The 17,379-nt window shown below is 35.5% G+C and overlaps 1 protein-coding gene across 1 annotated transcript in view; it reads right to left on the reverse strand.

Moving 5' to 3' along the window:
* Positions 1–3,901: 3,901 nt before the first annotated feature.
* The window catches only part of ZDHHC2 (zinc finger DHHC-type palmitoyltransferase 2), a 67,869-nt gene continuing 54,391 nt past the window's right edge, over positions 3,902–17,379 (reverse strand). Inside the window, exons 9-13 of the mRNA XM_070781762.1 lie at positions 15,264–15,390; positions 14,899–14,991; positions 11,622–11,734; positions 9,339–9,413; positions 3,902–6,343 (exon numbers count right to left, since the gene is read on the reverse strand). Of these exons, the coding sequence (XP_070637863.1) occupies positions 9,373–9,413; positions 11,622–11,734; positions 14,899–14,991; positions 15,264–15,390 (374 nt within the window). The 3' untranslated portion in view covers positions 3,902–6,343; positions 9,339–9,372. The remainder of the gene's footprint in view (positions 6,344–9,338; positions 9,414–11,621; positions 11,735–14,898; positions 14,992–15,263; positions 15,391–17,379) is intronic.

Consider the following 17,379-nt stretch of genomic DNA (forward strand, 5'->3'; position numbering starts at 1 on the left):
TTAATATATTTTATAACTTCTAAAAGAAGAGCTATATAATCCTCACTAAATATAGCTTTTGGATCAAAGATATTTGCTTGATCATTTTTTAGTGTTCCTAAGGCATTAATTCTGGACTCACCATATTCTGTTAAATCTACTAGAGCAAGAGTCAGCAAATTACGGCCCATCAACCAAAACCAGCCTGCTGCCTGTTTTTGTCTGGCCAGTGACATGAGAATGGATTTTATAGTTTTTAACAGTTGGGGAAAAAAAGAATATTTCTTGATGTGTGAAAATTATATGAAATTCAAAGTTTAGCGTCCATAAATAAAGGTTATTGGATTGTATCCACATTCATCATTTATGTGCTGTCTGTGGCCATCTTTCCACTTAAGAGGGAAAGTTGAGTGGCTGTTACAGAAACTGCCGAGGGCATTCTTAACATTTCACATTTTCGCCTGGTGAGCTACAAGTCAGTGACAGAGATGATGACCCGACAGCAATTGTTATGCCATGTGAATCTCCGTACCACACATTTTATTATTTTTTTAGGTTACCAATTTATACCCACTGTGTCAAAACAAGAAAAGTGCACTTTGAATGGTGTGCTTTTAAGGCACATTGGAGTGTGGATTATATTATCAGATTACAGTCACCTGTGACACTGTAACTGCCTTAAAAAAAAAAAGTACAACATATGTTGACATAACCAGACTAAACATTCATCACAATATTCCCAACTCATGGGAGAGAAACAGGAGAATTAGAATTAAAACTTTTAAAATGGCGTATCTTATAACAGCAGAATTTTCTTCACAAAAATAAAGCTGCAACCAAAGTATGTTTACAAGTGACCCACTTGTTGGCTAAGCAAAGCCGTTTACTGATGGTGAGTTATATATCATGTCTGAATGCGGTAGCCCAAAGAAATACATCCAGAGAAAAGACCGACAGCTTTCTGATGAGAACAGTTCCTTGAAGAGTGGGACACGCTGTCAGCAGTTATCTATGGCAAACAAGACATGATGTTGAGTGTTTTTCATAATGAGTCAGATGTTATCAGTACTGCCCAGCTGTTCTTCACTTTTGAGAAATCTGTGCTAAGTTTCAAGTAACCAAAGAATTCGTTTTAATTCTATTAAGAGTCTGGAATAACTACAGGTAATATTTCACACAAGTAGATCACTAAGTCGGTACAAACTGAAGTGGAATGGTATAACTGATGGTGGTAAAAGAAGCATGGAGCAAGAAAAAGTTTAGTTGATCAAATCTAAACACTTGTGACAATGTAAGGTGTTTGGTGGGGACCCGTTTCACTTATGTCATACACCTCTTTTTCCTTCTAACAAGAACAGTATTTATTAATAGCTGGTGTCTTAAACCCCTGCAAAGACCATGTAGCAAAAGCATAAACCAACCAAAAGACCATACCTGAAATGTACATATGTATACAGACTGTCCTTTTGATTCTAGCTGTTCCAGGGCTCGCTCATATCCTCTCCTTCTTGCCTAAGTAATATTTTTTAAAGAACTTTAAAACATGTTTGCATGTTACACTAAGATTAGTGTGTAATCAATTTTAAAATGATTTTAAAACATGTTTGCATTTTAAAAATATTCAGCTTTCACACAATGTTTGGTTAGGTCATTTAAGATACTTTTGATACTAGGCTTCAGGGGCTATACATACTGACAGAAAAAGACATGAAATCTAAATTCTGAAAATAATCTTAGTTTCAGCTGAATAAGCTGAAGCTTTCTGTGGTATCAGTTCTTTTAATTCAACATCAGCAGAACTCTACGGCACGTTTTCTTTTTTCTTAAATTGATTAAGCAGCTTTGCCTGCCAAACAATAACTATTAAGTTCAGGTCAGGCTTGAACTCCTTACATTGTTAAACCTTCCCTGGAAGATGCAACACAAATCAGTTTTCATGAACCATAAAAATAATACTGTCCTTTGTGAGCAATGAGGAGCTGTTTTAGCATAAAAGAGAGTTTAAAGTCACTTATCAAAGGCCCCTTTTGGTTTAACTGGTACTTAGAAATAAGAAAAAAAAATTATATATATATATAGCACATTGCTCTTCTCCCCCAAATGTAAACTACAGAAATACTGAGTATTGGCTATGACAAGAATATCAAAGGTCTATGTTTTGGCATTGTCACCGGTTTTGTTTTTGCTGTCAACTCTCCTGTGGTGAGAGGGTTGCAAGTGATTTAAATTGTTTTTATTGGCATTGGCCAGACTTTGATTTGAACTTTTTGTTGGTAAAGAACAATTAAAGGGTGTCACAGAATGAGCTCTTAGTAACCTAGACTGCATTATGGACAAGAATCCTCTTTACTTACATCCCTTATGGACAAGAATCCTCTTTACTTACATCCCTTTTTTTTTTTTTTTTTTTTGGAAGATCCTATTTCAGAGCCTCCTGCTACACAGGGAGATAGCTGTGTATCATCCACAGGAGTTCCTTTCAAACTTGAGTTCAAACTACTCCAACTCATCCCTTCAGTGCTGTCCACTTGATACAAATCAGGACACTACTGTAAAAGAATAACATCCATTCTGGCAAAGACAAGAGCAAAGTGCAGGGTTTGGACCATTAACAAAGTGTAACAGTTGCCTGTGTTCTGTAGCAAAGATTTTTTGGTAGTAAGTTCTAAATCTAATAAAGGAAAAGACTGTTGGATTTTAAGATCAAGATTTTTGCTAATGTTAGAACATAATGCTTTTAATAAGTGACATGATCAAATTGCTAAAGTTTTAATAAAAATTAGAATCTGTTAATTGTTACCAAGACAAAGTAAAAAAATTCCAGTGGTATCTCTGTAAAAGAGGAACACGTAAGGTATGTAACACAATCCGCTTCCACAAGTAAGAGAAAGTGCTTCTAAACTGGCCATGCTATGCTCAGTCGCTTCAGTTGTGTCTGACTCTTTGCAACCCCACCAGGGGGGCAGCCCAACAGGCTCCTCTGTCCACAGGACTCTCCGGGCAAGAATACTGGAGTGGGTTGCCATTTCCTTCTCCAGGGGATCTTTCCCACCCAGGGATCTGTCTCCTGCATTGGTGGGTGGGTTCTTTACCACTCGCGCCACCTTGGCCAAGTAGGTGGAAAAGGAGTGCATGCTGTTAAAATATTTGGGGTTACTTAGAGCAGTTTTCCACAGAAAGATAGATGCGGAATATCTCTATCTCCACTACAGATACATGTTACTAGTGAAAATCCATTGTTGAAATGTTACCACTTCAACCAAAATGTAAGCAGATCAGGATTTGTGGTCTGTGGAGACAGGTGGGATGGTCATACTCAAGGATGCCTTCATTTCGGTTTACTGTGTAAGTGGATTTGCGTTTAACTTTTACAAGTTTGGTATATGTGGGTTTTTTTTTTTTTTCTTAAATTCAGAGTTTTATAAGTAAATATGTGACAGTAATTGTGTACCATAATATATACAGTGTAACTTCAGAGTTGGCCCAGCATGATTATGTGTACTATTTCAAAATAGGGAAAACTTGCTAGGTGATAACATAAATGGAGTAACAGCTTTCTCACAGGTTTTCTTGAAGCATACATCACATGATTCCTAGCTTAATTTTTTATGAACGTGTTATAAGACCTTATGATTTTCCTAGTGAAGACCGCTTTTGTCAAACATGCTGTATTTCCAGCAGCTATCTTTTGAGTACAGTGTACTCGAATATCATAGTTTCTTTCTAATTGTCCTCAGACTCCTTTAACAACTAATGAGTAATCACCTCATCTTGTTATCCGCCTCTTCTCAAAAGACCTATGTTGTAACCAGGCTGTTGACATGAATTTCGCCTACAAGTATCTCTGGTAGACAATTAGGAAAAGTGTATCTTTAAAACAATTTAGATTGTCAGTGCAAAGGCAATTTCATATAGACAGCTATCAAAGGTGATCAACCAGACTTTATTATGATATAACAGGAGGGAATTCATAGATAAGCACTTACTTGAATGTCTCATCATTGTATTTAGATGCAGTTTCTCTTTACCTTTGAAAGAACAAACCTTTCACCGCACAATGGCAACTAGTTAATGTCTATGAAGCATTTGTACAATATTTTTAAATGAAAAAATTCTTAAATATTGATGCCTATATGATATAATCTCTAAAAACAGGAAAAATCAAAATAATTTAATGGACTCTCAGGACTTATACTTCAAGTGTCTTCAAATTTGAGCTAAGCAATTAAGTTTTTTAAAGTAAAGTGTTGAAAGTGTTTTTAAGGTACAATTTTATAAATATATACAAAACGTAGGTCTATTTGATGCTCTGTTCACTCAGGTAAAATTTATACTACATATCTAATGAGATATGTCATCTCCAAAAATTATAATCCCACAGAATTAAAAACAAAACAAAAAACCCTTTAAAAATTAGTCAATGTATGAAACCAAAAAGGGAAACTTTACAACTTAATGAGAAAGACTTTATTTTAAAAAATGTTTCCATATCTGATTCTAATGTGTATTGACTTATGTATTTCAATAATTACATGAAAAAGCTAAAGCGGGGATTAAAAGTACTCTAGCAAGGTAAAGAATTAAAATACCACTTCCCCCTCTAGTTTCTAGTTTGACAGGAGGGGATGCCTAACAGAATCCTGTCTATAAAAACAGCTCTAGTACTGTGCTTTGAAAAAAATCTGGCTGCATATAATTCTTGATACATTATATGATGCTCTTGCCCTTAAGACTTCTGGCACTTCAGGTAATGGAAAATGATGACCAAATGCTTTAAGATAAAAGTAAGAATGCATCATATCTTCTGAGTTTTCTTTAAGTAGATTGTCATCAAAATCTTTCACTTTAAAGAAAATCTGAAAAAGACCACCATCCTATTGCTCAAAGAACTGCACTCAAATGATTTATAAAATGGACTGGTTCTTTCATAAAGTCACTGAATATAAAACATCATACTTCTAGCAAGGATGAGTGAATTCCAAGGATATGTTACTCCATTATCTTCTTGTCTTCCAGTCTACTTTGTGCTGAATTTGTCTAATTCAGATTTTGAAAAGTTAATACCACTGTCTCTTTGATTAAATACCAGTTCCTTAGCTGTGTAGTCTTAAAAGGTAATCTGCTTTAAATCCTCAAAATCAGTACCAAAAAATGTATACAGCGTAATCTAATTGCTAACATTTACAAAACTTGCACTTCACCAAATTAAAAAAGAATAAAATAAGACTTAAACAGTGCATACAAGGCACAAGAGCTTCTTAGTATATTTACTGAAGCTGAACATTTTGGCATCAACAAACACACCACTTTAGTTTCTCTTAAACTCAGTTTCCAAACAGCATACCATTTAGTTCATATTGAACTAAATTACCAAAAGTATATGATTTTTGCTTGATGATTTGCATAATTTAATCTTAATAGGTATTTACGTAGTTTAACTGTCATACTTCTGATGAGAGGACAAAGAAATAATAAAGATATCAATGGAGGATTAATCTATTGCCCCATCAGAATTCTTAACAAAAAATCATTATGTCTGCTATGTTCAATAGAAGAAATAACCTAAAAAGAGACTTAAAAGCCAAACCCCAAAAAGAGTATCATAAACCAATCTTCATAATTGTTATTACAGAGTTTCACCCATTTTCAGATAATTAAAAGAGATGAAAAATATATTGCTGATGTAATAGAAATGTATTAAATCTGACAAAGATTTTCTAGCCAGTTGAGCTCAAGCTTCAATTATCATACTTCTTTTCCAGCAGGCAAAAAAGGCTAGAAATAAAGTCTAGCAAGAAAAAAAAAAGGATGGTCATCTTCAACTTCAGGCCACTTGAAATTTGTAATGAATTCATAGTTTTTATAGTTCACACAGTCTGAGGCTGGATTCTTATCGGAGAGAGTAAACAAGTCTCATCTGCTACCTCCACACTCTCGTAGGTAACTAACAGGTTTTATGAATAAAGCTTATCATTATAATGCGATGTGACATCTTTTAATCTCAGTATCTTAATAGTCTCAATTTTCTGAATCAGAAAATCAGAGGATCAATGGGCTTCTTATGTGATACATTGTGCTACCCAAATAGCTGGGTGAAAACTGGCCCATGAATTTATTCCAAGTTTTTATGATAGGTGTCTTTGTCCTTGATTCATAAACCATAACTACTTTTAATATTTAAGAAGAATTTGTGTTAGTTGAAACAATCTGTATACTGGAGTAAAAATGTGTTATGTTTTAAAAGCAAATGCTGAGAGAACTACTCAATTCACGTTCTGCACACCCAGCCAAAGGGGATGGGAACAGCTGGCTAGAGGTGCCTTCCTGGGGGAAGCCTCTTCTATCCATCGACAGCATTCATTACCTTAGGAGGAAAGAGGAAACGTCAAACTCTTGTGTTAGCTCTAAAAACACAAACAAAAAATTAACCAACTCATTCATTGTTTGTTGCAATAACATCTCTCATTCAAAACTAAAAGTTTTCTATACTAGAAGGCTCATTAGATGTGTTCTTGAATATAGATAGACCTTTACATGAATTCTTCTTAACCTATAATATATTCACAAGACCAGAGGACCCTGTTATAATGCAGGGAATGCAGATGCTGACTCAGGAAGTCTAGGGTAAGATCCACAACTCTGCATTTCTGTTAAGCTGCAGGTGCTGTCAATACTTCTGGTTTGGGGCCCCAGTCTGAGCTACAGGGCTCTATGTTCTTAGTTTTGAGGCCAGTAGGAGTTCAAGTGAGTTGTTAGAGGATTTAGGAAAATAATTTTGAAATTTCATATGCACAGGAGCACAGCATTTTAAACTTCTTATTGTATAAGAGGGAAGAAAGTTGGGCAGGCTGTTTAATCTATACTTTAGCATTATTATGGATTTAGGCACATTTTGACTATTTGGAAACTATGCTGAAACAAAGAAACATTTTACAAAAAGGCCACAGGTTATTTACTAATATAGTTCAAAAAGAGACTACAAAAATAACATTTAGTAATACAGTTAAATATCACATTATCATTCAGTATAAATGTGTATTAAAAGAACTGCAAGTCTGAGGTGTAAAGCAGGAAAAACTTTAAAAAACTATTTGGATAATCAGCTACCTTAGGAAAGTTCTTTTTTTTTAAAGACACATTTTACTGGCACTGGTTATGCCAACACGATGAAAAACATTACATCAAAAAATCATTTGTTTTCTTTTACATCAATACAGCTGATTCATATTGCAGTTGGGTTTTGTGACCATTACTGTTATATATCCAAATGTAATAAAATCAAGTTTCTGTGAGATTTTAAATTTCAATGATGCTATTTTATCACCCAATTACCGATTATTTAGAAACCACTATGTCTCTAGTCCTGCAAAGAGTTGAGCATAATGATGAACAAACCCAAAACTGATCTTGTCAAAATACTTGGAAATCTACCTGATTTACACACAAAGTGACATTACTATGGTAAAGCTCATAAAATATTTAACCAGATGACCTCACAATCAATTGCAATTATAGCTACTTCAACATACTGTAAAAAAGAATCCCATGAAACTTTGTCTGCTTTACGGAACTATGTTTTGTAAAATGCTTTGTTTGTGGTATTAATGATTCATTGTATAATCATAGTTATATTTTAAGAATTATTTCCAGAAATCACACTGTCTCTTTGCTAATTACCCCAACTAAGAATGTTACAATTTCACTTTCCTACATACTTACAGGTTCCCCACTGGCCAGTGGGTAAAGAACCCACCTGCAGTGCAGCAGACACAGGAGACAAGGGTTTGATCCCTGGGTTGGGAAGATCCCCTGGAGAAGGAAATGGCAACCCTCTCCAGTATTCTTGCCTGGGAAATTTCATGGACAGAGGAGCTTGGCGGGCTACAGTCCACGGGATTGCAAACAGTCAGGCACAACCGAGCACATGACACTAACCATAGTTACAATCAAACAGATCTACAATACCATCATGCAGAGTCATCCAAAACCAAAAACGCTGGCCCACTGGCACCCAGAACTGCCTGGCTATTCATCAAAACCGAAACCGAGCAAAGTGAAAACCAGAGATCCATGAAGTACTTTGACACAAATGACTGTTTAAGGTGCTACTCTCACTAGGTCACAATTCTGTAAGTAGAGAGTTATCTTGATAATTTCAATGTTCAATGCTTCATATTTTTTAAAATTTGACTTATAAATGTATTAATTTTTGCTATACAGCAAAGTGATTCAGTTATATGTGTGTGTGTGTATATACATACATTCTTTTTCATATCTTCAATTATGGTTTATCAAGGATATTGAATATAGTTCTCTGTTCTATACAGTAGGATGTTGTTGTTTATCCATCCTATATATAATAGTTTGCATCTGTTAATCCCAAATGCCCAGTCCTTCCCTACCTCATCTTGGCAACCACAAGTTCAGTTCTTCATATTGTTTATTGCTTGCTTGCTTGGTCACTCAGTCATGTGTGACTCTTTGCAACCCTTTGGACTGTAGCCTGCCAGGATCCTCTGTCCATGGGATTCTCCAGACAAGAATACTGGAGTTGATTGCCATTTCCTTCTCTAGGAGATCTCCTTGACCCAGGGATTGAACTCACATCTCCTATGTCTCCTGCATTGCAGGCAGATTCTTTATCCACTGAGCCACTAGGAAAGCCCATTGTTTATTGTAGCAGTACATATAATTGTTTATTTTGTTAAGCTATTTATGGCTTGGTTCCAAAGAGGACATTTTTGGAGCTTTTTCTTAACTGCAGGCTCATAAATAGATTTTGCTTTAAGGAAACTGATTTGGAATTACAGGTTTAAAAAAATTATAGGTTAAAGAAAATGACTTGGAACACCGATTATTTTAAGGGTGACACATGCTCTGGGGTCCTACTATGACTAAAAATAAGGACGGGAGAGATCTGCGCTAACAAGCTATAATTGTCTTATATTTTAGACCCAGTGAGATCCAGCTAATGGGTGGTCATGAATAAGACCGCTGGATATCCTGAAGGAAAGGAAAAAACAAAAAACTGCAAGATCCTATAAAATGACAAGACAATTGTCATTTTATGGTTCAATAAAAATTGTCATTTTAAAGTTCAACATTTTAGGATCAATTCTTGCTATAAAAATGAATTCTGTTCATCAACTTTTATTAAGTTAACCAAATAACTAGCTAATATTGAAGCTAGATCTATATTCAAAGGTCTCTTGTATGACTGATACAATCCCAAGGGTCTGCTAAGACATCTTCTATTTGAGTTACTCAAAAATAAATGTTTATGGAAACTATTTGCCCAAAGAGAGCTAGTAAGTGATTAAAACTATAAAACATAATAATAAAGGAAGAATTTTCCTTACTTTCATGAAGTATGAGTACATTTTGTTAGAAGAGTTAAGTCTCATTCTCCATGGTCAGTGCAGGATTGCTCATACCTTTAAGAGAAAACATAAGTTAGCAATTTTTGTGGGTGCTGCTTTTGAATAAAAAGGCACAGACTTGTTTATTCATCCATGAATCCCACCAGTGTATTGCCAAAGTTATCCTGTACATATTATGAGTGTTTACAAGATGGTTATATAGAAACAAACACACACATACACACAATACAGTCAGCCACAACCAGCACTCCCAAAATAGCACTTTTAAAAAGTGTATACACCTGAGGAAGTAGGAGGTGTGAATAAAATAATGTAAAATATGCTGAACCTCACACTTCTCACATTACCTTGAATCACTGTTTTCTAATTCTTTATTCTTGTCAAACTAATCTTTGAGCCTTTTCTCATCTCACCATTCTCATATTTCTCTTCTTTCTTTTACACCATCTTTTAAACAATTTCTAAATTCATCTATCAAAGTAACGGAAAATTAATCTACCATGTCCCCAGATTAACAGCACATAGAAACCAGAAAATCACCTGTATGCTAATGTAGAACTATAAGGTGAAATATGAATCTGTTCTGAAAGGGAGTTTTCTGTCTTTCTACCCTCCAAGTATACATCACTTCTTTGCCTCTAAGGAAACTGAGAGATTCAAAGGGCAAATAGAAGACATCAATTTTGTTTGGATAAATACCTAATCCCTCCCATATACTGAAAAATGGAATGGCATGTTTGATGGGGCTCTTCAGAGGGAATGTACATTCCTTAAGAACAAGGCTAATTTTAATTTATGTGTATTTTTTCATACCATTCAATATGTCAGTATGTGGCATGTCTACTTAAATTTTAAAACTTCACTTCTTTCTTTTAAACTCTTTAGTTCCCAAATTAAACATTTTTTTCTTTTTTTATTTGTATTTGATTAAATATCATATTTTTAAGGCCTGGTGATATCAGATGTTTTCAACATTCCTGCAGGATAATGTTCAAATGCGTTGTTTCAGTTTTATAGAGAAAGATAGAGAATTCTTTGTTCAAGGCTAACACAATATTGTAGAGCACTTGTCCTCCAAAAATTGTATTTTGTTTTATACATCTCAATATTGTACAACTATAATTAAAAAAAAATAGACCTTAGTGCCTTAATTGTGGATGCATGGCTTTAAACTTGGAAAACCCCAAATACATACACACCCCTGCATGTGTCACCACATGTCTTGTTTGATACTTAACAACCCTGAGAATTAAGTAGTATTTTAAAGATGAAGATGCTAACTCTAAAGGAGGCTAAGTAACTTAACAAATGCCCCACACTGATTAGATGCCCAAACTGGGATTTGCTATCAGCTCTGTCTGCCTTCAAAAACTTGCTTGTTCTTTGCCAATAAACCATATTGACCCAAGTAATCAAAAGATTAAAATCAACAATAACCAGAGAACTGTGAGTGGGATATGAAGAAATAACAGGTAGCTAAAAGTTATTGCAATTCTATAATGGCTTACTTCAATATATAGCCAATATATATCGGATATATATATGCTGCTGCTGCTAAGTCGCTTCAGTCATGTCTGACTCTGTGCGACCCCATAGATGGCAGCCCACCAGGCTCCCTCGTCCCTGGGATTCTCCAGGCAAGAACACTGGAGTAGGTTGCCATTTCCTTCTCCAATGCATTAAAGTGAAAAGTGAAAGTGAAGTCGCTCAGTCGTGTCCGACTCCTAGTGACTCCAAGGACTGCAGCCCACCAGGCTCCTCCGCCCATGGGACACTCCAGGCAAGAGTACTGGAGTGAGGTGCCACTGCCTTCCAATATTGGATATATATATCCAATATATATTCAATGTATCCAATATTTTGAAACTAGATAGAAACTTTCAAGTAAAAACCACATTAATTTGAGATCCCTTTTAACAGATACTTTTCAACCTTCTGCCTGCACTTACTGTACTCTTCCTCATTTTAAAATAAATTATATTTTGAGTTTATCATTTTATTTAATACATGGTAATAAAGATTTGGTTCTCTAAACCAGAAAAAAAGTAAGGTAAATCTATCTTTCACAAAATGGTTTTTTACAGCTTCCAGACATTAATCAAAGCATTTCACAAACGGTTCTTTGAAAATAATTCTGTATTTACAATGGTCTTCTGACTCCAAAATAAGATATATTCTACAGGTAATAAGAATTAAAAATGTTCACTACCTTCACCTTTTAAAACTAAAATATTTCAAAACAGCCACACAGCATACCCTTACCAGCTTTGCCTTTCCCTAGGCTTGTGCTGTTCTCCGTCCAAGATTGAGAATCAGTAAGAAGGTGGCTCTGGGACTCTCTCAGTGGCTTTGCAGGAAACTGATGGTTTTCAGGACTGAAGAATAATTATTATTATGATCATCAGGTTAACTCTTGATCGTATTTCTTAAAGGAAGTGAGTATTTCTTAAAGGAAGGAACTCAAACCACTCGTGGTGCAAGGCGATTGTAGGAGTTACCAAGAGGACTTCGGGGAAGCAGGACCAAGGCATTAAGTCATACTGACTCGCAATGAAGAAAGTGTTCTTGCCTCAGCTCTCTCCTTTCCTCTGAGTACAATATGATGACAATCCTTGACTTTGGCAAATCTCCATTATTAATACACAGAAAAAGCCTCGGCCTCCAACTTTAGTAGGTAAAGGAATGTACCAGGAATGTACCAGAACTTACCAGGATTTTATTATTGATTTTAAGTTATATTTGATGCCAAATTATACTAGTTTCTCACTGATGACAGTGATATAAAGTTTGGTTTAAAATAAATAACATTTCATTTAGATTTTAAAACATTATTGGCACAGAAACTATTAGTATATTTTTTATAACACATCAAAATAGTAATTATAATAATATTAAAAAGAAAAAAAGCTACTTAAAATTTTTCCAAGACTAATTTCACATATTTTAGTTGACTATAACTATTATATTTTTTAAAGGATATGCCTTTTCTCCTTAATAATTACCTCATCTCTAAAATTTGAGATCATTTCAATTTTGTGCTGCTCTAATAAATCCCTTATTAAAATTCTGGAGGAAAACTTTAAAAAAGAAAATCGTGTCTCCTATCTATATGAAAAATGTCTTTTACACTAATTCTTATTCGTTCTCAGGAAAGGGACCATAGACCAGGTATAGAAAAGTAGCTAAGTCCTAGTTTAGGGACTCCTTGGAGAGTCATTACTGCAACAGGACTCTTTTTTTTTTTTTGCAACAGGACTCTTAACAAACAGCAAGGATGTATTCATCGAGCAATACTCATTGAAGTACCTAGTATATCAATGAGTAAAGTCTTTGATCTAATTGAGGAAGGAGAAGAATAAATATATAATAAATCCAGTGAGATTAACAGCTCTGCCAACAGTAAAAGGCAATATAAAGGGAACAGAGGGGCAGGCTGCTATGATACAAAGGGTTTTCAAAGATGACCTCTCCTGTAAAGAGCAGAAAGTGAACTGAAGGCACAGACCATTCAGATATCTGGAGGAGGAACTTTTAGGAAGACGAACTGACAAGTGCAAAGCCACTAAATAAGCAACATGCTTGGTACATTTGAGGAACAGCAAGATCTGTGTGTCTGAGGACTGTGAGCGACGGGAAAGAGGTAAGGCATTACACTGAGAGGTGTCAAGGGCCAGATTAGTCCGGACAAGGGAAGGACATTCACTAGCTGGAGTGGGGTGCCATTGCCTTCTCCGATTCTGAGCAGAAGAGTGACACAATCTGATTGACACTTTAAAAGGCTCACTCTCTCTTTTTAATGGAGAATAGGGTGGCGGAGGGCAAACGTGGAGCCAGAGTCCACGTGAGAAGTGACAGATGGACCAGGACAGCAGGCCTGGAGGTGGCGAGAAAGTATCCAGGTTATGCGTGTATTTGGAGGGGACGTCTGACAGGATCTGCAACGTACAGGGTATACAGGGTGCCCAGAGAGAGGAATCTAGGCGACCCCCAAGTTTCTTCGCTGAGCATCTGGGAGAATGGAAGTCATTACTCATGAATATGAGAGAACAAAGGAGAATCAGGTTTCAGTGGGGTGAGGGGTAGGTGGCTTGGAATCAAGAGTTCTGCTTTGCACCTGTTCAGCTGGCGATGACTTTTATGTGGGCACATTATGTAGACAATGACGTATACAACTCCAGAGTACACAAGGGGAGACACGGACTAGGCACAGAAAATGTATATGGGCCAATCAGGGGAAATTACAGGATTCTGTAGAAGAAACTTCAGCTGTCAAAAGCCAATCTCAACATTTAAAGGAAACAGAGGGCCAGAGAGGTTACCTGACCTTGTCAAGACCAACCCGATGGGTAATAGTGCCAGAATTAGGACTTCTCTCCAGGCTCACTTAGTAGGAGGCGGACTATATCTAAACCCCAACTAGTCTTAACCAAAACCACTTAACATAGTATAAAAAAAAATAGGCTTCAGCTCTGTGAAATTTTCAAGCCCAAACTCAGGTCCAAGTAGGACTATGGTGCCTTTGAAAGGCCCATGTGACACACACGTTAACTGGCAGGCACGTAACTCACTCTAGGGATGGGGTTGGTAAATAGGTTTCATCTCGTGACAATTTCAGGTGATTTTGTAGTGGCTGCCAGGATCACTGCCTTAGAAAGGATTCTGGGGTCACATCAGGTTCCATGGGAGAAAGTGTTGTAAGCAGTAAGAAACTGCTTGGGAGGAGGGTGCCGTGAACATGGCATCCAATACTGAGGAAACGCTATGACATGATAGCTCATGTTTCTGTTAGTGGTTTTCATTTAAAATTAGAGGTATTGTCATGTTAAAAAAAATCTGTCTTAAACATTTAAAAAAGTAAGTGGTTCTACTTAAAACTTCATATAGAACATTTTTTTAAGAGCATTTTGAAATGTTTAGATCGTTTTGTATTTTGCCAGTCAGAATCCAATTTCAGGCCTTCCTCAAATGCTTGAGAGGTTGGAAACAAAAGAGATGCAAAACAGTGGTCAAAAGTCCAGAAAATAAATTTCCTAGATTCCTTCCTTTCTATTCCCACAGAAATGGCTCAGATCAAGCTTAGAGGTCTTTAAAGAGGACCAAGAATATGGCGCCCACTGCTAATGGGGCTGTCAATCCGATGTCTGGGAAGGTCTTTTGATTGCCAAGAGGAAAGGCCCAGTGGGTCAGAGGCAAAGCAACCCTGGCAGCTCACATGATCACAAGTGGGACTAATTTGGACTTACACTGTACTTTTTTTTTTTTTAAGCACCACATTAAAAAAAAAAATCATAATATATTTCAGTCAACTTACAGAGAATTAACACCTGTTTACTGACTTCCCAGATGAATCACAGAATTTTATAATTATGACTTACGTTCCCTACGGACTCCAACCTCAGTCACACTTTCCTCCCGCCCTTGTTCCAACCTGGAAACCAGGGTAGTAAATGATCCTAAGTTTATTTTTTTCCTTAAGCAAAGGACACCACAGGATAAACTATATTATTTGAAAGTAAAATAGAAAAAAAAATGGGCTTACTTTTTAGATGATGAATTCAATCCTGCAGGAGTAGATGGTTGCTCAGGATCCTGGTTAACAAGGCAAGTTGGAAAGGAGCAGCCATCACCTAGACTATAATTAAAATAAAAAGTTACAATTGTGCAGTAAAAGAAAGATGATCTCTGTGAGCAGAACACAGTTACATTATGGACAAAACATATCTCAGACACTGGCTTCAGTACAGTATGTTTATGGAGATGTGAGTCAACTGATTTCCACTTTGATATAATAGTGGATCATAAAATAATCCTTTAAAAAATAAGAGTTCTTATGCAGAAGGACAGAGTTCTTCTGTTGAATTACTTTCAGTAGTCTAAACCCTGAAAATTTTCACAACAAAATACCTTGAAAAAATGGGTAGCAACCAGTACCTCTTCTCATCACCAAAAACCTGGAGCATATTTTTACCGAAACCCAAGCTGAATCCATTCTTATCTGTTCCATGTCGAAATACTGGGCTTCTAAATGCCTCTAGAAAAGATGGCAGAGCAACCACATAAGGAAAGAGCACATCAACTAGCAAGCGCTATAATTAGAAAGGAGTGGATTAAATGAAGAAACTCTGAAAACCCATGGCTAGCCTCCTGCGACTCTTTATATGTCTGTCAACAGCCCCACAGATGAAGACTGTCTTTTCTTTTAAAACAAACTTAAAATATGATTAGATCTATTGTAGTTTTTAAGTAACCCTTTTATTTCTGCAGCAGCACATGTGTATTGTAAAAAATGAAAAAACACAAACAAGCAAATAATTTAAAACTCTACATCTTCTAGACAGCTGAATGGACAGAGAGATAAGATAGATATAAATATATATATTTTAAATCAAAATGAGACTAAAGATACATTCTATAACCTTCTTTCAACTAATAATTTCCATTTTCCAATTTCACTAGAATTTTATGTCATCCAATCATAAATTTTCTTCTAGCTAATCAAAAAGGTACTTTAAAACTCTCTGTCTAAATCAGGATGCAATGCAGGGTCACACATCATGGGTGGTTATGCTCACGAGGTTGAGAGAAGCTGTGTGACTTTGCTCAATATCACACAAAAAGTAAATGACACGATTGGAATTTGAACAAGGTCATCAAAGTTCTGTCCTTTATGCTACATTTTCATCTTAAATAATGCTGAGATGCAAAACCTAAAATGTTAGTTTTGGGATTTTCTATGTGAATAAACATAGAAGTATAATGATTTCTGTCCATTATTTGAGAAAGGAAAAATCTAACTAGCAGAGTCAAGGTACTATGAAAAATGTGGTGATTTGCAAGATTCTTAATATTTATTACCCTAGTTTACAGCTTTTTATAAAACTTTTTAATAATTATAGGACCATATTGTTCAGACGAAATCCTTTCAGTGTTCCAAGTAAAATCTACAAGTTTCTAAAATTGAAAGCTTAGTAGAAACACTTACATTTGAAAAATAATTTAATTGCTCTACAATTTGAATTGCTCTACAATTTGAATTGCTCTATAATTTGAAATATGATACTTCATTTAGAAAGTACTTTATTATACCAATATTTTCACTCTGCTAGTACTTCAGGTGATTAGATTTCACCTCAATATTGAAAAATAAACATTCACAATTATATACAATTAATTTTCATTATTTTAATAACAGAATCTCATAACTTGAGTATCCTTTGCGATCAAAAGAAATTATAAGTCCTGGCTGCATTCTGAAACCCCTATTCTTAGTCTAGAAGACTCCATTTAGCTTAGTCCCTGCTTACTTCTCAAACTTCATAGTACATTTTTTTTGTTCTTTAGCTTTCTATGAATAGTTTCTCAAACATATGTAGCTCTTTTTTTTAAAAAAAAAATGAGATGAAATACAGAGAACATAAAATTGGTCACTTTAAGGTGAATATTTCAGTGGCATTTAGTAATTCATATTTTTTTGCAATCAATACCTATACCAAATTCCAAAATATTTTAATCACCTCAAAAGAAACCCTATACTAATTAAAGTAGTCATTCTTTACTCCATCTTCTTCCCACCCTTTGGAAATTATCAAAATGCTTCTTTCTCCATGGATATTTCCTATAAATGGAATTATACGACATGTAACTTTTCTAGTTGACTTCTTTTATTTAGGACATTTCTGACGTTCATACAGGTTGTAGCACTGCTTTGCTGTATCCGATCTCTGCAGGGCTTTTGAACATACTGTTTTCTCTGCCTGAGATGTTCTAGCTCTTTCCATGACTTCTTAACTACTTTCTGTTTTCATGAACTCTTCCCTGACCACTCCTTCTAGATAGGTTCCCTATTACCATCCCCAGCCCTTGATTCATAACTCAACATCCTGTTTGTTTCTTTCAAAACACTTTGTAATTAGGTTTATGTTTGGTTATCGATTTTCTGCATTGCTCACCACTGTATATATACACAATGCTTTGCACACGATGGACAGTTTAAAAATACACGGAATGAGTGAATCTGTAT

The sequence above is a fragment of the Bos indicus genome, chromosome 27, assembly GCF_029378745.1.
Source record: "Bos indicus isolate NIAB-ARS_2022 breed Sahiwal x Tharparkar chromosome 27, NIAB-ARS_B.indTharparkar_mat_pri_1.0, whole genome shotgun sequence".
NCBI lineage: Eukaryota > Metazoa > Chordata > Mammalia > Artiodactyla > Bovidae > Bos > Bos indicus.